Below are 23,359 nucleotides of genomic sequence, written 5' to 3' on the forward strand. Positions count from 1 at the left end.
GGGATAGAGTTAATTATCTTCCTAGTAGCTGGTATAGTGCTATGTTTTGGGTTCAGTGTGAGAAGAATGTTGATAACACTGATGTTTTCAGTTGTTGCTCAGTAGTGTTTAGTCTAAAGTCAAGGATTTTTCAGCTTCTCATGCCCAGCCAGCAAGAAAGCTGGAGGGGCACAAGAAGTTGGCACAGGACACAGCCAGGGCAGCTGACCCAAACTGGCCAACAGTGTATTCCATACCATGGGACGTCCCATCCAGTAGAGGAACTGGAGAGTGGGGGGCGGGGAAATCGCCGCTCGGGGACTAGCTGGGTGTTGGTCAGCAGGTGGTGAGCAATTGCACTGCGCATCATTTGTACATTCCAATCCTTTTTTATTACTGTTGTCATTTTATTAGTGTTATCATTATCATCATTTGTTTCTTCTTTTCTGTTCTATTAAACCGTTCTTATCTCAACCCACGAGTTTTACTTCTTTTCCCGATTTTCTCCCCCATCCCACTTGGGGGCGGGGGGGGGGAGTGAGTGAGCGGCTGCGTGGTGCTTAGTTGCTGACTGGGGTTAAACCATGACAATAGAGCATAAGGTGGTCACTGTGCTAAATTCTGTATGAACAAAAATGAAAGCTATGGAGCTCATGATAATGGTTTTTTGAGAAATTATTTAAGAACTAGAATATTCAAAACATACATACATACATACCTATATATAGGGAAATCCATGTACATGATATAGCTATACACTTATATATCTTTATCTTAGTTATTCAAAATGTGTGACTTTTTAAGTAATGGACATGAGAGATTCGTTAAGGCCAACTAGTGCAAATGAATTCATGTCACTTAAGTCCAAGGAACTGCACTGTTCTATAATTTGTGGGCAGTCTGTCATGAATTTTTTAATGAACTCTGATATTTAAGAATTGGACTACTGTCCCTTTGTAAAAACTTTCAGCATGGTTTATAATTGCAATGTCCTTCTATGTAAATAGGAATGTGTGAAATCACAGAAAACCTTTTGCGAAGTTTTCACATTTCCCTACTGTAGAAGGGGTCTCACCTGCTGCTGTACAGCATGTATGAAATTTTCCTAAAAAGCAACTTTGTCTAAAAATGCATCCCTCTGGTTTTGCAAAGTGGGTAAACCTCTGCATCAGAATAGTACCATTTAATACATGGATTTTGAATTCACTATGAAGTGGATTCACAAGCTTTGAATTCACACTCTACAGCAGGAAGGTGTTATCTGTTTTGTTGCAAATAGTTGCGTCCTACCTATGCTTGTGTAGTTTGCTGGAGGTTTCCAGAGCAAGTGAATAGGAATCACTGATGTCACGGGTATTTGTATAACATAAATGGTGTAGGGATAGTCACTGAATTACGTGTTAACGCTTCTCTAGTAAACATTTGTAATATTGTTCATAGAACTTCTAAGTGTTTTGCTCTTAGACTTAGTTGGGATGAGTTTGTCATGCTGGAACATGAGCCCTCTCAGTTTAAAGACAGTCTTCTGAAATCTATACCTGAAAATTAGTTGCAATCAAAGACCTTGCCTGAAATCAGAGACTTAAAGGGTGGTCTTACTTTCCTTTTAAATTTGGTGGCATAACTGCATCATATATAGTAGAAAAGGTATGTTGGGTTTTCTGCTTTTATAGTAGAATAGGTATGTTGGGTTTTCTCCTTTGCGAGTAGTAACCACCTATTGCTTTTGCTCCAAGATTTCTAAAGACAAAGAAACGAAACCAAACCACTTTTTAAAAAGTTTTTTATGATTATTTTGAAAATGTGATAATTCAGTTGATTTCTTTGTATTCATTATATTCGATACAATGAGATTTTAAATTCTTTTTATCTGCCACTGCTGTATATTTAATGCATACTTAAGATACTCTGAGGGTTTGTCTCTGAGTAATGAGAAATTCTTTCAGAGAATCTCACACATTCTGCATTCAGTTCAGAGCAGATTTCAGGTTTAATGAACCAAACACTTCTAGACAAATTTGGAAGGAAACATCTATGAGTGGTCACAGATTCCTACTGCTACTAACTATTTTTTGAGCACAAATGTAAAATATTTAAATTTGGACCAACTTTGAATTAATTGACTTTGGTTATTTGGTTTTAGACTTTGCTGCTTTTACCGGTTTTGGATGAGTGTCAATGACCAACAAATACAGCACAAAGCCTACAGTATCACAGATGGTTACCTAAAATGACTGGCCACTTTTGAAAATGTCAGTCATAATGTTCTTATTCCACAGTCCTGTTTTCCATTATGTATGGATACTACTACTTAATGTGGCTCATAAGTATCCTTTGGCACTTAAAAGCTGTAAAGCAGATTGGTTTCACGGGTGAAAGATGATATCATGTACAGTTATGTTATTGGCTTTTGTTTGCTTGTACATATTTGACTAAATATCACAGTCAAGCCTTGAGACCAGGCAGCTGTTCTAGAGATACATCTTTAAAGTGTTGAAAGAGTCTTGCTACTCTTCTAACATGACAAATGGAGAGTAATTTTAAAATTGCCAGATAAATGCTAGCCAAGTTAGGTAAAAAGCTAATTCATTGTATCTGCCAAAGGGTATCAGTTCCTTTATAATCTAAAAGGTTTACTGTTTGGAATTGACCTTTGGCATAACATCTTATTTCTTGATAGTCACCTTCAGATGTGTTAACTTTGCAATGTTTCTACAGTCTGAAAAATAAATACATGATAAGCACTGTTTATATGAAAAACATTTCACAAGGGGAGTTCTATGCTTATTTTGGTCTTATCTTTTCTTAACCTAAATCCTTGGGTAATGCAGGGTTCCCTTCCACCAAGAAGTTGAGAAAATGAGGACTTGTCTCTAGCTACTTGGTATGGCTATTTGTATTCTGTGGTGATACTTGATTCTGCAGCATCATTGGCAGTGAAACATTCCAGATCTGAGTGTAGTCTGGCATCAGTGAAATGCTTCCTACACATCTGGTATCAGCTGAGAATTTTGAGCCAAATTATGCATGTTAGATAAGCCCAGAAGGAAGGGTATTCCTTACAGAACTAGCAAAACTTGTTTGAAAGAATAATTTGGACAAAAGGTAAGCTGAACTCCGTAGATCAAAATTCAGGTTTATTTTCTGTAATATCAGTTTAAAAAAATCACGAGAATCTTTAATATTTGCATAGATGCAATCACTGCTTTTTGGGATACCCTGTTATAAGAAAAGCTATCTTTTTAGCTGTTTATCTGAAACAATTGCAATGTTTCTGTTCTTACAGTATTTCTGACTGCCTCTACAATATTAATTTTATGGCTACATTCTTTAACAGTAAGATATATTTTAAAATAAAGAACAGATGGTCATTAGTCATTCTTTGAGAGTCATCTTTGTCTAAATCTGACTTGGTCCTGTTGGTAAATGCAGAGTAATTTTTTCTAACTCTGTAGTGATTCTTAGGTCCAGTCTTAAATTATTCTAGAGCATTCACTTTTTTTCTTTGCAGTGGCACAAGCAATCCTGAATACAAAATGCCCTCTTTTCTGAACCTCTTGTATATGGATATTGTACTTGTGACTGTGCATATGAAAGTATGTTATAAATGTGAGTGTGCATACATACTGACCTTCCATCCCACAGTGCTGAAGCAATTTGTATGTGTTCCATGCTAGGGATTTTTAGGACAAAAAAGTTCCAGCCAGTCTTGTGGTGTGACATGACCAGTCTTAATGACACACCACAAAATCTAACATAGAATAGCCTGAAACAGAACTAGGTCAAACCACATTGCTTGGAGGAATTAGGAAGTAGGTAAAACTGCATTCCTCTTAAAATTGCAGAGCTTGGTCAGAATTGTGGAATGAGCCTTTCTTCCTTTCTGCAAAATAGGAAAGGACTAAGTAGTTTATATTCTTGAAAAGCACTCTTCATAGCTCTCTGCCCACTTAACACCTTACTTTGAAATATTTCTTCAGCTGTGATTTGGAGGGAAGAGTCATCCTTGAATCAGCCACCCTGCTTTCCCCTGCGCTAAGGTTTTTGCTTATTGGGAGTTTCAAAAAGACCATTGCATTGGGGTTATGTAATTACACATGCAGACTGCATTTGTCTCTGTCATGAGGTCCATGCTTGCCTTGGAGAGCAATTTGTAGTGTAAATGTGTATATCACTGTAAGATCAATTCTTTTAAAAACAAGGAAAAAAAAGTAGACCTTATTTGGCTGTGTTACGAGGCAGACAAACTCCTCTCTCTGTATATGTGAGCATTTGTGCAAATAGGCAATTGTCTAACTGCATACCATTGCGAATCGGGGATCGCTTCCTGGCTCTTACTACCTTTCAGCTTGCTCCTTTTTAAGCCATGTTCTTACATGACCTTTTCATTGTCTTGAACACAGACCTTTCCACAGTGACAGGCTTATTATTATTTTTATATATATATATATATTATATATATATATATATATAAAATATCCCCTATGGAAAAGCAAAGGAAAAATTGAGAGAGAGAATACTTGCTCAGTTCTTGGACTTCAATGTGATTACATCCTGCGCTCTACTCCCAATTAAGGGTTTTTCTATTGGTGAAATGCTACTTTTTCTCCAAGTACTTTCTTTTTTAAAAATACATCTTGATTTACAAATATTTTAGGTAATTCTGGATATTCGAAGAAGCTGGATTCCCACCAAAGCTTCCCTGCAGTCTCAGGTTGTTTCAAGCTTCCTCTCTATAAATGGGGAGCAGGGGGCGAGGGTGTGGAAATTGCTGGCAACTGTGCATCTGTTTTTTAAAAGAAAATTTAAATGTCTAGTAGATATTTGGTGACACATTTTTATGTCTTTGGAGTTGATGAGCCTTTTTTTTACAGTAGTTTGACATTTCAGCAATTTCTACAGTTAGGCATATAAGGGAACTAATCTACCTCTCTACTGTGTAAATTATATTTTATCACTCTTCTTTCCTTTTTTTTATGTAAGGTTATATTTAGATTCTATTCTCACTATTTTGAGGTAAAATAATTCAGAAATTCTTTTTTTCAAATTAACTTGCACTTTACTAAATTTCTAAGTTGACTTCAGAACTGACCTTCTCATTTTTAGGTTGATATTCCCCTTTTGGATTTTTGGTGGAGTTATGGTCTCAGGACTGAGTTCTCAGACAAAGTTAATGTGAAAAAGTGGCACAGCACTTTGTAATAGTTAGGAAGATGCAATAAAATACAGACAAATGATTTTCTGCTTAAAAGGTTTTTTTTGCAGCTATGCCACAGAGTGAAAATCAAACGTGATGGTGATTGGTTGTATGTTGATTAACTTCAACAAGAATTTACAGCAATTAGTTCCGGTTTGCTATAGAGTCTTGCCTGAATCATAAGTCCTTTAGGATTTGCTGAACATCTTGAGCAACTGAGTGAAGATTTACATTACTCTTTTTTTTTTTTTTTTCTCCGACAGCAGTTTAATGACAAGTTCTTGTTCATCTGATGACATTGATCAGGAAGAAATCCAGCTCGCTTTGCAGGCTGCTAAAATTGCCACACGAGAAAAGATCAGATCCAGATTTCATGGCAGTAATGATCTTATTCACCGCCTTTTTGTCTGTATCTCAGGTATGAGAGTAGCCTTTGTTGTGTTTTTATGCAAAAGGATCTCTGAGTGTTTCCTGCCAAAGGACAAGGAAGATGTGTATCAAACTGCAGGTAGCATAAAGGCCAGAATGTAACTTGGCCATTATGGAAAATTGGTTTAATTAAATATTCAATTTTTATTCCTGACATGAATAAGTGATCCCCTCAAAAATAAATACAAGGCCATTACTGGTAGCAACAGGCAAATTTAAATACTTTTTTTAAGGGTGATGTCATAGTCTAGTAACGGTTTACCCATTTTCTCAAACTCCTAGGTGTTGCTGATCAGCTGCAGACAAACTATGCTAGTGATCTGAGGAGTATCTTAAAGACCTTGTTTGAAGTTATGGCAACCAAACCCGAAACAGAAGACAAAGAAAAGCAAAAGAAAGGTAAAGAGATCTAAATGTTTGTTTTCTATAGTGAATTTCTGCTGGTAGCCCCATGGAGATCCATTAACTATTTGACAAGAATTTCCTTAACATTTTGTCAACTTCTTGACAGGACTCACTGTCCAGTGATTTGACCTAAGTTTAAAAAAGTCATGGAGACAGACTGCAAACAGGTTGAAGTCACTGGAGGTATAGGTACACAGCAGTATGTCTTGAGACAAATGTTGAAAGAGTTAGAGCCTTGAGAGTACGTCTGCTAGTTTCTGTATTCCTATGTATAACAGAACAGTGTTTGTAGCCCATATAGTCATAACATAAAGTATGCAGGGTTTGGACTTCATAGATTCTACCCACCCTGCCCCCCCCCCCTTGGTATTGTTTCATGCTGGACACATTTTAATTTACCAAGATGTGTATCTTTGATTCTGAAGTTTAAATAGCTGTGTAAAAAGAGCAGACTATAAAATGAGAGTGCTCAGTAAGATGCTGAAATCTGGCCTGTCTTGAAGAAATTGCAGAATGCTGAATTTGGCTTCAAAATAAAAAAATAACCACTTTTGAATTCTAGATAATCAGGATAATGGAACCAGAACTAGATCATAAGCCAACGCAAGAACTTTTTTTTCTTTGTCACCATTTTGATTATTTCTTTTTCAAAGAGGCAAGTCTGCTAACTTAGCTAAAAATAACCATGTCATCCCAGCAAGACTGCAATTACTTTTGTCCTTTGTTATGATTAGAACTATCAGCATCTGAAGGTGATCAGAGTGTTCTTTTTTTTTTTCTCCCTTTCCTCATGATTGAAAACTTTTGCTTTCCCTTTCTCCCAGTTTAATTTAAAAGCATGGAGGATTTTTATATGAAACACAAAGTTAAAAGTTGGTTAAAGTTATCAGAAAAACCTCCAATCCAGCTGAACTCTGCAGTGGAATAATGCACAACATGCACTACAGTCCTCTATTACTTGTGGTTGAAACTTCCACATTTTTATGGTGGCGGGATGTCATGATGTGATAAGAGACTGGTTTTTTCATAGGCAAAAAAAAAATAGCGGGTTAGACAGAATTGGTAGAGAGGATCAAAGAGCTCCTGAACATTCAAGAAAGAGTAATATAAAGAAACTGGAGCTGTAAAGAATTATCACTAGGAAATATATGTTAGTCACCAGTACTTGGCTGGAATAATTTCTAATGGATGAACTATTACATTAAAAAAAAAAAAAAAGTGTTGACAAAACCAAGCATACACAAAATGAGCAAATAAAAGTCAGGGACTTCAGGGATGAAGTTTCTCTTTGACATATGTGATTTGATGTCTGTGATTCACTTAGGGAATCTCTGGTTGTTCTCATAATCAACTTCTTTGTAAAGGATCCAAGTTAAGAACTGGGAAATAAAATACAGGATACAACTAAACTGCTAGAAGTAAGAGGACTGTATGTCCTATAATAACAGCATCTTTTGTTTCTGTTGTCATTCCAAAGAAGAATAGAGGAGACTTTTAAATCACTGTTTGTGTTGGGGTAAAGAAAAAGCAAGAAGTCTAAGAAGGTACATACAGATGCTACTGTAATCCAATCCCAGAAGTCTTAACATGAATATTTTAAGTGCAAATTGGAAAAATATGAATTTGAGTACTTTTTGGTTTGTCTTACAGTTAATCAAGGTTTAAGGAGTGCAGCATTGGAAGACTGTGCTTTATGTCAAGAAAGTATATCATCCTCAGAACTTGCAGCAAAAGCCAGAGATGGGGATTTTGAAGGTACTTTCTTTTTTCTGAGAATTAAAATGAGACAATACTGTTGTATAAAAAAAAAATTCATTAAAATTAAAAGAAAACTCTAAGATTTGGCTCTGGAAGGTGACTGTAAAGTGGTCATAGTACGGTTTAGAGACAAAGTCAGATGATAAACTGAGCATATTTCTTTCAGATTTTTTTCTAACAGCCTCATGAAACTCTGACCTACAAATTGTCATATGCAGTATGAATTCCTTTGTATCAGTGGAGAAAGGTTCTGTATAGTAAAGGCTTTAATATAGTGTATGACATAACATCTGACAAGTTTCAGAGCGCTGTGTAAGATGCAAAGCCCTAAGTAAGGTCTTCTCAGCCAAATCTAAAGAGATCTTTTATATCGTTTGCTATATGTGGAGGTGCTACTTTTTCCCATGGCAGAAGCACCTTTCATATTTTCTTCACTTTTGTCTTTGATCAAAATATTTTGGTTATTATTTTCATATTCTTCACCATATTACTTCGAAGAAAAAGTTAGTTTTAGGCAAGTCTGCTGAGGTTACTCGAATCTCGCTGAATACATGGTAAAAGTGAAGAAAAGTCCATATGTAAGTCTCAAAGTTTTGGTCAGGATTCAAGCATTCCGAGAGCTCAAAAGTTTTTGGTTTTCTTTTTAATCTGAGCTGCTGTGGGAGTGCTTAGGAATCAGTTATGGACTATAGCCGTACTATGGTAAACGTTGTATAAAAAATGGATTAAAAGATAACAGAGCACTTGCAGTCAGAGAGTAAGAAAAGAGAAAGTAGATGTATGAGACGGAGCAAACAAGCAAGCAATCAGCTTTGATTTTCAGGGCTAAGTGGTGGTTTCAGCACACCAGGAGCCCAATTATCGGAGTGGTGGTATCTCTGTGGTCAAGTGAGAAATACAAGACAGCTGTCAACTGTGAAACTGTATCTGAGCTTCCCATAAATTCAAGCATGCGGTAATTTCCCTGTGCTTTAAAACTTTGATCTGTTGTTGTCTATTTGTCCATATGCACTACTGTTCTTCCAGTGAGAGATTTTTGAATGCAGAATGACTAAGAACTGAGTGATAAGCAGTGTACATCTCTGCTTGTATGCAGAGAGGGGTGACCAACAGAAATGTCATTTCTAATAAAGATCAGAAATCATAGGGGGGGGGGAAAGCATATTAAAGATTACGTTTTAGAGTAATGGTACATATTTATAAGTTATTTTGTGCTTATATAAAACCTATGGTTTGCTTGCTTACCCTTCTGAAGCTGCAGGCTAAAGGATCTCCAATCTATTTTAGAACAGCAGGGCTAATTCATGTATAATGCACTGTAGAAATGTTTCTTTTGGAGGAAGATGATTGGGTGGCAGATAAAGAACTATTCAGTAGTCATTTTAATTGATTTTTCTATTGTGCTGTAATTCAGAATGTCACAGAAGGTGTAGCAAAGAACAGCTCTTTAAGCAAAATCCTTACCATGTATAGGCTGTATTGGAAAAGAACGCAAGAGATTATTCATTCTCTACCATTTCAGTTCATATTCTTTTGTTTTGAATCGATGCCTGATGCTGTCAGTGAATTTGACTTGCAGAACTCAAAAGCAAGTTGTTCTGAACTGCAGGATGCTGAATAACCTTCTCACAGTGGATGTACGTTTTGCCACGGCAAAGTCCCTTCACTTCCCTGGCATGTTACTCAGCTTTTAAGGTTCTTCAGCTTTTCATGGCATCTTCTGTTGACACAGGGAAGGTTTTATGTTTGGAGAAGTGCAGCCTGTGGCTTGGGATGTTACTTATTGAAATAGAGGACAACAGTCTGGGTGCTTAGGTGATGTTATGGCCACACAGGAGTATGGTAAAGGGGAATCTTTGGAGTTACGAGGGCCCCTGCAGCACCCAGGTAGCATGAATCAGTCATGTCCCTGCCCTAAGCAAATGATAAAACCCAGCCTGTATTATTAATAGCATATGCAGATAACTACAGCAAAAACAGCCCCCTGCCTGCACCTTTGTTCCTAAATAGCAGGTGTTTCACATATGCCTCTGTGATGGAAAGCAGAGCCTTGTGGGATAACCAAGTCCCTTTTGAATAAGTGGATTTGGATGCCAGAATGAGTTTGGCTGCCTTGGCACAATGTTTTCCCATGCTAACACATCCTCTAAACAGAGCCAGTTAGCCAGTGCTCCTGCAGGTACTCTGCTTTTGACTGGGAAGGCTTGGGCATGTCTGAATCAATCTCCTTGCAGACTTTCTGTGGGAGTCTTACTTGGCTTGTGTGTAAGTGCTTATGCTGCAGCTACCTACTTGTACAAATCAATACAGCTCCTCTGACTGTGTAAACTAACTAGTGTAGTCTGCTGTTACTTAGTCTTCAAATTTGCTGATGGGCAGGAATTTTCTGTATCACAAAGAGACAGAGGGTGCTGGGGAGCATGGAGATGAGCTCCACCTTCCAAACCAGAACAAACTGCAACAGCCCTGCAAAAAGGGGCATCTGAAGTGGGTCAATTTGTTGAATTTGTGGGAACTGTAGAAACACCCATTCTGTCTCCTCACTTCCAGTACATTCCAGGACCCTGTCCCTTCAGGTGACAGGTTGTCATTGCTGGCAATGCTGTACAGACTTTTTTTTTTGTCTACTGAGGTATGCAACCATAGCTAATGGGATACATGGTTTTGCTATCCCTAAGGCATCTAGCATGAGGCATAAACTTACAGCAGTATTTTAACGTCAGCGGCCATGTGCCTCTTCCCTCTTATAACACCTCCCCACCTACCTTATTTTTGCTGGCCACTGTGGAAGCAACAGCCCCTGACTTTGGGTGATGTTTGGGTGCAGGTGGAAGATGTCTGGTGGTTAAGACCACCTTTGCTACATGAACATTGTGCCCTATATCTTGCAGCAAGCCTGATGGGTTTGTCCTCCAGGCCACATCTGGACCACAGGCCACCAACAGGAGTATACTGCAGTTACCACTGTAAATGGATTCAACGCAAAGTCTGAGAGTGTTGCACCAATCTGTTGACAGCATTGCACCAGAATTAATTACTTATTTTTTTTGTACATCATTTCTACACTTTAGGTCACTCTTAATGATTTCAGCTGAAAATGGAAACAATTTAAAGCAAATGAGCACATCAGTAGCTCCTCCCTTCTGCCATCGTGGCAGAACACGAGCATGTATCAGATTGAGAAAGTCCAGTGAGCTACCTGCCAGGAAAGCTTTTTCCAATTATCAAATAAATCCCTCTTACAGAAAGTACCGAATGTTTAAGATTGCATCCAATCAATGATAATTAAAAAAAAAAGAAAGCAAGCCCAGCAACCTGAACAAATGAATAGTTTTAAGATTCTACTGAAGGTTCTGGCCTCTACTCAGGTTATAAAGATGAATCACTTGTTTTTGTCAGATTTCTCATTCTTACTGTATATAAAACCCACTAGCTGGTCTGGGTCATAAAACAAATATGAATGTTTATTATGAGCCAACTGACATTGGCAAGGGTGTAAGAGTTAAATCCTGTGACCTTCTGAAGGTTGAAATACAATAAACTACAGATTAATTGGCATTCCAAAAAAAAGCATTTTCAAAAGTACAGATGAGCCTATGGAATATATGTTCATCTTTGCTGTCCTAATGCTCTAGGACTTTCTTTCGAGGAAGCATATGTATTTATACTTCATGGACTATTAAAAGCACTATATTGTTATAGGGAGAGAATGTAAAGCAAATACATTTATATTTTCCTAGAATACAAGATTAATTTATACAATGTTTCATGAATAAGTTTTAAATACAATAAAATTTCATGTCCTAGTTGTATGATGAGAAGATGGCCCGTGGGGGACAAAGTTCTGTGTATAAACTCGAAGCAAATTGTAGTGGCAGCTGCTCAGAAAAAAGCAGGTTGGGCTCTTTGCTACCAGTGGTGTTTGCTCTGAATTGCAGTAACAGCAGAAGGGGCCTGTGTCTCAGGACCTTTTGTGGTACTGCCTTTCTCCCTGTGTCCTGGTGAGCTACGAGCCAACATGGTTATTGGAAAGTTCCTGAGCTCCAGCTTGGATAATAAGCTGACCAAGATGTTTGCATGGGACTGAGAGTGGGCAGCATGGGTCACATGCAAATTAAAGGAAACCTCCACATTTGAAAATATAAGAAAATTACTCTTAGTTAACCTAGTATAAATGTATCCCTGCTGGGACAGACCTGCATCATTCTTAATATATTATAGCTTTAAAAAAACAAGCATTAGGGAAGTAGAAATTTGTCTTTCTGCCATTTATGTGTCTGGGATTGTGTTTCTAGCCCCAACACAAAACTTGCTTTGTATTTGTCAGCAGGTTCCCATATATATACACACAGATATAGATATACACACACACAGAGTAACAACTTTTTTTTTTGTCTTGATAAGGATTTTTATGTATTCATTTTTTTATCAAACTGTAAATGTGATCAAGCATAAGTCCCTGCTCACCATATTTGGGAGCATTATTTTTATCCTTGTGAGCTTGATGATTTTAATAGTGAACTTTGGCAAATCTGAGTTTTGACCATATGTGTATTTTGGGGTAATTCATTACTCTGGAGGATTTGTCTGTTGCGATTGAGGGAAGGTGAATATTTTTAATTGTCAATGTCATGAAGTTACAGGCTGGCTAAGAAAGTGAGTTACACATCTTGTCTAGGCAGAAGCATGAGACATCTAGAAATCAGAAGATTTTCTCAAGGAAAAACAGCATTACAAAGCTGTTGGTGCTCCATGAAAATATTTGCTTTAGCATCTCAGCTCTCTCTGCAATCATACATTCATTTTCACTCCTTATCCCTCTAGCATCCGTACAGAACTACCTTGCTTGCTACCACCTAGTTATAACTCCAGCCACAATGGAGTTGCTGTGGCTGCCAGTACAAATATCTGTTTGTGCCAAATGGTGTTAGCATCTGTTTGCTGTACAACAGCACGCTGTTTCTCCTTGATCCCTTTCCCTCTTGTAATATTCCAGCCCGCCCACTTTTGTCTAATCACAAGTCCTTCTTGCTCTACAACCAGCAGCACAAGCACAATTCAGTGATTTATGGTCCCAAGGCTCAAGCTCTTGTTCTTGTTGCAGTAAGAAGTCACAAGGTCAAGAAGACCCACCCATGCTACTGTATGTGCAGAATCTAATAACTGTGAGCCTAGGATTAGCTCTAGCTGAATGCTTCAATTTTTCTTTTGTCCTTTACATGCCTATGGCTACTCTATTATTTATAATGATGACCAGCAATGCTTTTTAAATGAAAGAAGTTAAATTGTTGCAGTTCAGTGGCCAAACATACTCTGTCCATGTAACTTTTTACTTTTTCCTTATTCAGCAGCTCCGCTTACACTGTGCAAGAGAAGAATCTAGCATCAAGTTTTCCGTATTGAGGCAATGTTTTATAATCAACTGAACATATTTAATCATGCATGTAAAATTAGAGGATTTTATACAGTTTTTAGGTTGTATTGCCATAATTTGATCTGACTTAGGTTTTAAGAACTTGCTCAGAGACTTTCACTTTTTCAAAGACTATCCCTCTCTGTTAGCACTGTGTGGAACTTGTTGAGATTTCATTGCAGGAGGAGAGAACATCCCATAAGTACACATAAGTACTGTAAAGCAGAGGCTTATTCAGCTCCACAATGATATAACTGGGATTTTTATTAGGTTTGAAATTTTTTGTCCTAAACATACACACATTGAGTGTTCTTCTGCTATGTAATATGTAGATCTACATTATCAACTTGCTTCTAGTTTACAATGATTGGTAGCTCTTACAGAGAAAGACTCCTAATAATGGATTGCAAGATCCAAGTCTCTGATCCGTCTGATCTAAAGTAAAAATTTGAACCATATCCCAGCAGAAGTCAGTGTTTTCTATCAGAGTTGTTCCATTTTATGTAAATAATTATTTTGCCCAAAGAATGAGTTGCTGATCATGTACCTGTACAGAATGGACACAGGATGTTGTTGTTCAAGGTCGTGTTGAATCAGGCAGAGTGGAGGCTTGAGCCCAAGTCTGCAAAGCTCCATGCTTTGGTGAAAGCTTTCTAGATTTGCACAGAAAATCCATCCTAAGCAAGCTGTTTGACAAGAGCTGTACTTGAAGCTAAGAAGTCTGTACCTCTGTTTTCTCCCTCATCCCCAAAATTTTCATCAAATAATATTGTTGAAGCAGAAAATTTATTTTTATTGAAAAATTTCAAGCCAGCTGTAATCAACACTGAATCTACTGAGCAAGGGTAAAGATTACTTTAGTACAATTGCCTGCTAGAAATCTTATATGAAAGTCAGAGATTGCCCAGAATGACATGTGGAAAATTATATGTGATAAGGGACAAAAAGATTCATCTTACTGTGGCAGCTGAAGTGAGGGGTAAAGTCATGTCATCTTAGTTCTCTACTTTCTGTACTTAAAACTGTGAGAATTTATGATTCCTGCTTTCATCAGAAAAGCTACAGTAAGCCCATCTGACCTTTTTTGCAGCTGCGAGGGTAATGCACTTTGACGGCTGCAGTGGTGTAAGTTCCACAGGCTGCTGTAGGAACAGCCCTCTTAAGGTTAGTTTGATAAAATATCATCAGGGTTATGCACGATGTGCTCTAAAAATCTAATACACATCAATGCAGGAGGAACTTTCAGTTTGATTTCTGCACTAGGAATATTTGATAAAAGATGCAGAAAGGGTCTTTTCTCTGAATTGTCTGGCCATAATGCAAACACCACCACAAGCTTAGGGTTTAGTAGCTACTCTACAGCAGGGCGTAGTGGTGTGCATGTTTTCTCTCTTTTTTTTTTTTTTTTTTTTTTTTTTCCTACCAGAGTATAATTTGCTAGATTAGGCCTTCTGCAAGCTCCAACAACTTTTGGGATTGCTTCCTGACCCGCCCCAGTCTCTTGTATCTTAGCACCACTGAATGAACTTAAGCGTTCTGGTCTAATGTTTCAATCAACATTGTTGATGGATCAGAGTCAAGGCTCTCTTCCTCTTATGTTCTGGGACTCAGAGATGTTCTCCTTAGTTTTCTAAGATTAGATGGGACTGCAGTAGGTCTATTGCACATATTTAATTAAGCAAAACTAATCACAGTAGCTATGATTTTTTTTATCATGATATGGTTTTCTTAAAGTTCAAGCATCTTGGATTTATGTGAGATTTTTAACTTTTTTTAAGAGCAGAAAATGATTCTAGCTAATGAGCTTGCATAGACATGTAAAGGTGAATTCTAAAAGCTACAGCATAAAATGAATAAAGACCACAAAATTTCATGATTTATGAGAGATCATAATGCAAGATTTTTGAATAGTTAAGAGCTGGGAATACTGTTTCTCCTTTTTAAATGTCTTTTTCAGTCTTCACACTATTTAATTTTATCTTGTGCCTTTTCCTTTCTCTAAACTAGTTTCTAATTCATTTAAATACTTGTTTCTCTTCCTTTCTCTGCCTTTTTTTCTGTACATGCTTTTAATGTTTTCTTCTAAAATTAATTTCTGTAGTCAGTCTCGTTAATCCCTTCCCTCCCTTCCTCCTCCTCTTTGATGTTTGTGCTGTGGTCTTCATCCATTTCCCAACAGACTTCTCTTAACTCTTGTTGCATGATAAAGCAGTGGGCCAATTAGCCCACGAACAAGGTTTTCCCTCCATTCCTTGTACAAATCCCCGAAGCACAGGCAGATAGCGCTTTAGAGACTGGATGTTTCCACTTGCTGCTGCGTGCAGAGCTAATGGAGCAGCGTAGCCCAGAGAAGGACTGTAACGTAAAAAGCCTACGGGTGCAGTACTGCTGCCCTGCTTCCAGCATATCTTCAGGCTCCTGCTAGGGGTTTAATTTGTATAACTCACTCTGTTCCTCGTATTGAAGCTTTATTCCCTCATGAGACTGCTTGTCAGAATATTTCAAAAACCTGTTCTATAAAAAGCCTGATGACTCAGTCGTTAATGTAAGTCAGTCAGAAGGGCTGCCTCCAAGGTTGAGGCTTGTGTGGGGGACCTAGGGGTGTGATCCTGTTGCCACTGGGGCTTGCATGGGCTCAGGGAGACCGAGTCGTTCGGGGCTTCATCTTTCCTGCCAGGGTGAGCGCTTCGGCTCCAACCCAGGATTGCGTTAATTTCTAAGTGTATACTCCCAAAGTGAAGCCTCTGTGTTTGTATTCAGTGTAAGGAGTTTTTCAGTCACAACTGGAAGCAAAGGCATAGGGCTAAAGGCCCAAAGTTTCTTACTTCAAATGTTACTTCAAGGCTGCACCACTGTATGATTTTGGGCAAGACATTTCTCTCCTGATTTCTCCACACACACTTACTGACTCTAGCTGGGTGACGAGGATTAAAGCAATTAATGTTTGTACAGCATTTTGAATGTTAAAAGCTGTTACATAACTGTTACTATTTGGGGGTGTGCTGCAGTGCAGCAGATCTTGGTGCAAGCAATTGGGATGTTAGGAGGGCACTAAAACCCTGAAGCAGTGGGGCACGGGGCTGGCCACGTAGCCCTGTCAAAGGGCCTTACTGTTGTTGAGTCACTGTCTGGGGGAAAATGTGCCCTTTAGCTCATTCTGCTGATGCGTTAATTCACTGAATCAGCTGACGTGACACCAATGTGGAGATAGAAGGAGTCCCTCTAATGTGAGAGAACAGTCTGTAGAGGGTTATACTGTTCTATACATTGAGTACTGCTAAGGTGTGATTTATTTTTTTCATGCAATTATAAAAACTAAGTTTGCAGATTAATTTGGCAGTCAAGTAATTCTGTAACCATGAACTACGGATTATATGATTATTATGAGTTTATAAGGTTTTTATTTATCAAAATAAATATGCTGCTTCTCATGGAGGGGGTTTTTTTGCAATTTTTTTTATTTAGCACCAGAGAAAAATCCACAGAAGGTCAATTAAAAAATAAGTTTTTCAACATTGCACTTCAAGGACAACAGAAAAAAAAACAAATAAAACTCAAATGTTAAACACCTGATAAGAAAGCTGCTTTCTGTTGATGAGCTCCAGAGTCTTTGTGGTGGGGTTGCATTAGCCTATAATGTGTCTGGACTAATCATGATCTAAGGGAATGGGTGATTATGGTCCTAGCTGCTGCGGAAGTTGCAGTTCATATTGGCATGCTGCAGTTTGTACAAAAACGGCCTGTGGTTTTTGGCTTTTCTGTGAATATTAAAATTAGTAACTAGCTGAACATGGTAACCCACATTATAATGCAGCTGATAAAGCATTGGTAGCAAAGTAGGGATCTTACCAAACCTGCTTCCACCAGCTCTGTGTCCATTTGAGAGGGAGACCTGGTGGCACAGTGCTTAAATAACTTCCTAAATTTTGCCATCTTTAAAATTAGTAAGAATCAATAGGATAGTTAAATTCCTGAAAACATAATCAAGGCTATGTAGTCTAATGGCAAGTTTTAAACAGGAACATCATTATTGGCTCAGTTATTTTGTTTGGAATATATGTGATATCCCAAGGGACCTCCTGGATGGAGAACATGGAGATGCTCCAAGGTCATCAGGCTTGCCATGGTTTCAGATCAGAGATCCCTGTGAAAGTGATACAAAGTTTTCAAAATCAACATCATAAACTGATATTAGGAGTAAGTTTCACTGGGCAAGTTGCATGTAGTAGCTAGGGAGGTTGCAGAGAAGGAGAAGAATTGGAAAGGAAAATCTCTTGGTTTCATTGGTATTAATGCTTCGACTTAAGCTGGCAGTCCTGCATCTTCCTGCTGCTAAAGGACTGCCTGCCTCTGAAGTAGGAATTTGTAGCCTTGTGTACCCACAGAACATTTTCTGGTGAACTGTTCCCAGGTATGAGGTGAAGGATCCTATGTGCAATCTCCTTTTTTTCACCACGTCAGTCATTTCTCTGCACACAGACGTTGGTTTTGGTTGCTGTCCCTATAGCTGTGACCTTTATCAGACCGGTTTGTTCACTAAGTGAAAGATTGCTTCCTTAAAACTAGTTTAACTTCCAAAATAGTTTAGAGGAGTGCATAGAAGCTGAGTCAAGATTCAAAGTTCTCTTTGTTTTTGTTAATCTGCTTTTTTAACATTTTCTGCATTGAATGCTATTTCGTTTTTACTTTTAATTTGACAAATGTTGCAATGTGACAAACACATGAAAACTGGTCATGGTTATGTTTGAACAATACAGTGCATTTCTCATTTAATTATCTTCTTTCTGCTTCTAGCTGTAGCCCTCTTGACCTTTGCATTTACTGCACCATATATTTTGTTGTTTGATAATATGCTCCTTGAGGCAGGGATCTTGCTTGTCAGGTTTATAAATCAGCAATTGCATGGGTTGCATGCTGGAAATAATACTCGGAGAGAAGCTGCATATAGGGAACTTGGGTAAATACCTCCAGCGGTTCCTGTTCACTGTGTCCATGGACTCCTTCTGGATAGAACTTGCTTTGCCCTTCATTAGATGTTTAACACCTTAATTAAGCAATCGGCTACATCATTTCTACAATTGTAATTTTAGACTCTCTGAGGTCATGTCAGCCTGTTGCTAGCAGAAGCAGCTCAACAGAAGTGAGCCTAATACCTTCTGCTTTGCCAAACCCAAATCATTTCCCTACTTGGCTTTTACGAGAGGTTAGAGAGCTCACAGGAGAAATAAACAATGGAAACATGCTGTTCAGGACAATGGTCCAATTCTTTCTCTGCTGTCTTGTACACTTGATTTTGTGGTTTTGCTGTAGTTACTGGTGACTTCCAGTAAGAGTCCTAATAGTTTAGCAGACAGTAGTCAAGCTTTGAGTTTATTATCTGTAGAGTTGCTTGCCTAATTGCAGAAAAGCAGTCAGCTTTTCTGTAGGGAGGGCTGAAGAGGCTGGAAATGATCTCAGCTCTGAGCTTGTTTTGGTGGCTGGTTGCATTGACAAACACACCTGTGATCCATCTCTGTTTTAAGTCTCTTGTCCTCATACTTTATTTTGCTTATGTCCTTTTCCCTGCCACTTTCATTTGAATAGGATATATTTCATTTTGAGTCCAAAGCTGCTGTGCGCTGTTTCAGTGCCTGCTGTGCTCTGCCCAAAGGTGGGTGCCTGGCAGAGAAGGGGGGCATTGAGCTCTCCCAGGCATCCTGAGCTCACCTAGATGCCTGTTCGCAAAGCACCTTGAGAAACTCAGATGAAAGCAGCTGCTGTTGTATTTTATTCTCCCTACTCCCTTGAGGATCTGGTAATCGCACGTTTGTTTTTATTCCCTTCTGATTTATGTTCCCTTTCATTGCTGTGTTTCTGACAGATCCTCCTGACTGGGTTCCAGATGAAGTCTGCAGCTACTGCACTGCGTGCAAGGCTCCTTTCACAGTCATTCGCAGGAAACACCACTGTCGGAGCTGTGGCAAGGTAATGACTCAGTCAAACATGTGAGAAACTATCTGCCGAAGAGAACAGCAAATTTATGCATACCACAGAAACTCAGCTGCATAGCAAAATGCGTGCACTGGGCCAGGGTTTTCAAGTCACAAGTGTTTTTGTGTATCTTGGCTACCAACTGCTCAGCTTATGTTTAGAAAGTGGGGGGGAGGGTTTTGACTTTTATACAGCAATAAGCATTTGTCTGCTAAAAAGCAGAACTCCCTATTGAGGTCCTGGAACAAACATCCCAAATCCAGAGTCTCTCTGGACTACTGCTCTAGGCTTTAATGAGCCGCAGCTGCCTGCACTGTGAGAGGTGATGCACACCTCAGCTGCAGGGACAGTGTGTCCCCTTGCTTTCTTTCTAAACCTTTGCAGGAGGACTGAGGTGTGTAAGGCTCCTGCTTTGCAAGTTTGTGGGGGAGGAAGAGGGAGCAAGGGAGAAAAAAGCAGTCATGTGCCTCAAAGCCAGAAATCTGCAGTCCCACTTCACTTGCTGCTGTACAAGTTAAGAAGAAAGAGGGTAGAGTAGCAGTTTTTGTTAACTTTATAGTGGACTTGCAGGATTAGGAACATTGGTATTATTCACAAATATTCCCCTAGTCTTTCTTCAGAACCAGTGGAGGGAGATGCTGCTTTTTGTCTCTGGTGGAGCTGCCTTCCCCTGTGACCTGCAGAGCTAGACAGGCCTGCCTTGGCTGATGTCAGTACTTGGGCACCCGCATCAGAGAGGCTGAGCACAGTCAGATAAATTGGTCATTGGGCTATGAATTCCCTGCAGAGGGCTTTCACTTGCTATGCTGAGGAAGGTGGTGTTGCCAATACACAGGAGCCCAGCACGTACAATCTTCTCTCCCCTCTCTCGAAACCAATTTTGTCCCACCCAGTTCTTCAAAGGAACTAAAGTGAAATCTTCCTCTTGTTTTTCAGATCTTCTGTTCCCGCTGTTCCTCCCACTCTGCTCCATTACCTCGTTATGGTCAGATGAAGCCTGTCCGTGTTTGCACTCACTGTTATATGTTCCATGTCACTCCTTTCTATAGTGACAAAGCTGGTATCTGACATATTAAACTAGTGGTATGTCTTCTGGAGTCTTACACGGACTGATATATTTGACCTAAGCCAAGAATTAACTTGAAAGAGGGACCTCACGAGGGCATGTAGGCTTTGACATCCATTATTATAAATTTTGTACAGACAGTTTTTATTGCATTTTACTAAGCTGCTAAAGGGAAGTATGAAGCGTCTGTAGCTCTAAGGCTACAGTACAGTCTTCCATAAATCTATACCATTAATGTTACGATGCCATATGCAGAACAAATGCACTGTGTGGAAGGAAATAGGGCTCAGAAATGAACAAGCATTGCTGCTTATCTTACATGCTAGGAACAGAGTAGCCGGTTAACTAGTCCATCCCAGCAAATCAGTCCCAAAGCTCGGACACTTCTGTGCTCACTAGAATACCAGCATGGCTGTGGATGTCAGCGCTCTCCCTCCTGCTGCAGTTTAACTTTCCCATTACTAGATTTTTGCTACCTATGCTAGGATTAATTAAAGCAAAACTATTTCAAATCCATATTCGATATTTACAAAGGCAAAATTTTCTGTGAATCACATAGGAAGCACTGAAGGTCCTGAAGCAGTATACTTCTGTTGCCTTTCATTTACCGGGCAGAGCAATAACTCCAAGTTGTCTTCTAAAGATTAAGTTTTACAACTTCCAGTTCAATATTTCGAAGTTTTGGAAGTATTTATAATCTACATCATTTATGCTAAATCCTGTTAAAAAAAGTCGGACACAGAGCTTTGGTTTCTGTATCAGCATTTAAAACTTAACAAACTTCAGAGGAAGTGGTTACCAAATGAATGAATTAATATTAAAATACGTATTTTTTGAAAGAGTTTAGCAGCAAAATTCAGTAAATGTGACAAATTATTTCTCCCATGCTAAGGTTTTTTTTAGATGGTTTTTAAAAGGCAAATATGTAATGATATATTCAAAAGTTCCTACAGAATGGTCAGCCAGAGAAAGGTACTTGTCCACATTTGGCAGAGTAACTGTGTAAAATATCACATACTGTTACTTCACTCATGCTAACAACTCAGAAGATGTTTGTATTTATTTGAAACACCAGGGATTAATTTTTATCTCCACTTGGAGAGGAAAGACATAAGACTCACATGGATTCATGCTATGATCTTGCACAAACTATTTGCAGTAAGAGCTCCCTGAGCACTGAGGTTTCAAAGGCGTTTGGACGTGCTTTGAGTTAGCCACATGAAAAGCAAGACACTGTGTGCTGTGGTTACAGAGGAAACGAGATCAAGAGCTCTTTGCTGTATCCCCTTTCCTGACTCAGTGTTACACACTGTGTTTCAAAGTGATAAATACAAAAAAGGACAAGGAAGTTGTTTGCGGTATCATGCTCAAGAAAGGTCATCATTCAAAATGATAAAGCAAAACTGGCCAGTGTTGCTCTGTTTTGTTTTGTTTTTTTAATTTATTTTTGGAGGGACATTCCATTTGTTAAGTGGTTTAATATTCAGTGTTAATGAGCCATATAAGGGTATAACAGTTTGCCACTACTGTCGTTTTGAATCAGATGAAACAGCTTCACTTAGTTTATGTGTAATGCACAAGCCTTATGATGCTGTTTGTAGACAATGTCAGCTATGATGTGTTGTCCTCACCTTATTTATATTTTTTTTATTATTCTTTCCCTGAAATCCTTCCCATGGAATCCTTGAGTTGGAGTGTCAGCATTCACCAGAGTTTGGAAAGGCATGGGGTTGGGCGATTGGTGGGTGGTGGGTAGTGTGGTGCAAGCAATGATACTTATTCAGGCTTAAATCTCAGGCTTCACATTGCAATGATTATTGCAGTTTTATTTTTAGAAAAAAACCAACAAATTTAATGCTTCTTTTATAGGATAAAAAATACAGCAAACTTCAATTGTGAAATAGATATGCACAAAAAGTTGCTTCTGTGGAGAAAAAAAAAAGAATCTTATTTAATGGACTGAATATTTATTCAAGCTTGTTTTTATTTTGTAAATGCTGTAATTCAGAATCATTTCCATAAATATGATATTTAAAGATCTCAGACACTATAGTTTCTTATGTAAATACAGACTCCTATTTCTCTTACTGAAAAGCACAATAACTATATCAATACTAATATACATTTGCCTCAAGGAAGACTTTCATCTTGTAATCTCTTCAGATAATTAAACTGTCAGGACTTTCTACTTCCATGTGCTGGATTGCTCTTTCATTTTGGGGTCTCTTTACATGGAGTGACAGCTGCCATCCTGTCAAACAAACTGGCCTTAAGTCTTTCTCGCTTTGCAAGTAACATGAAAGAAGGGAGTTTAAATTTGAAAATGGAAGTTGCCCGTACGGAGAAGGGGTGGTAAATCAAAGCCGGAGTACTAGCCTGTAACTTAACATTGCCTTGTGCTATCTCTTGCCATTGGCTGAAAATCTCCCTTCCCGAAATACCTTGTCGGTGGCCACTTCACACATTAGGCATATTTGATCTGCCTGTGTCACATCTGACTAATCTTTTCTGTGGGGGATATAAATCTGCAATGAAAATAGTGCTCCTTGGATCTACCTGCACAGTTATTCTTACGAAGCATAAATGCACAGTGCTAATTTGTTCTGCTCCTTGTATGAGATATAACTGTTGTAGGCTTTATGAGAATTAATTTTATTTCCCAGAGGACTTAATGCGTGGCTTTGGGATGCCATTTCACTGAAGAAAAATAATGTTACAGCTCTGTGCATGAGGATCTTGGCTTCAGTGGTGCAACAACAGGAAAATTTTACGGGAAGCCTGCACACAAGTTTAAGATTGCAGTTGAATTAACATACATAATATTTATGGGCAAGTAATGCTGCCTTAAGGTGTGAACAGTAGAAATTTATCCTAAAGGGACTTTTTAAATGAAATTTACATCACTTCAGTGTTTTGAGGGGAAAAAGGGGGATTCTCTTTTCTCCAAATCACAACAATGTGTTCTGCAGCAGTTTTCCTGGTGGGGAATACAACAACAGGAGCAATACAGGATAATAAGGTGAGAACAACATTACCAAAGGTGGCAGTAATTCACCTGGTGTTGGACTCTCCTGTATGACAGGTTCCCTCTGAATCAAGGCTGTTTTCAGGAAAAAAAAAGAAAAAAAAATTACAGTAAACT

At 38.6% G+C, this 23,359-nt stretch overlaps 1 protein-coding gene across 4 annotated transcripts in view; it reads left to right on the forward strand.

Moving 5' to 3' along the window:
* ZFYVE28 (zinc finger FYVE-type containing 28) overlaps positions 1–22,409 on the forward strand; it is a 165,568-nt gene extending 143,159 nt beyond the window's left edge. For 2 of the 4 annotated variants that reach the window (XM_052780659.1, XM_052780661.1), the window contains 5 exons: positions 5,440–5,594; positions 5,888–6,004; positions 7,661–7,765; positions 19,042–19,145; positions 20,088–22,409. In XM_052780659.1, the coding sequence (XP_052636619.1) occupies positions 5,440–5,594; positions 5,888–6,004; positions 7,661–7,765; positions 19,042–19,145; positions 20,088–20,219 (613 nt within the window). In that variant the 3' untranslated portion in view covers positions 20,220–22,409. The remainder of the gene's footprint in view (positions 1–5,439; positions 5,595–5,887; positions 6,005–7,660; positions 7,766–19,041; positions 19,146–20,087) is intronic. The other 2 variants (XM_052780660.1, XM_052780662.1) reach the window with 1 other exon arrangement.
* Positions 22,410–23,359: the final 950 nt, after the last annotated feature.

The sequence above is a fragment of the Harpia harpyja genome, chromosome 2 (assembly GCF_026419915.1).
Source record: "Harpia harpyja isolate bHarHar1 chromosome 2, bHarHar1 primary haplotype, whole genome shotgun sequence".
Lineage (NCBI taxonomy): Eukaryota > Metazoa > Chordata > Aves > Accipitriformes > Accipitridae > Harpia > Harpia harpyja.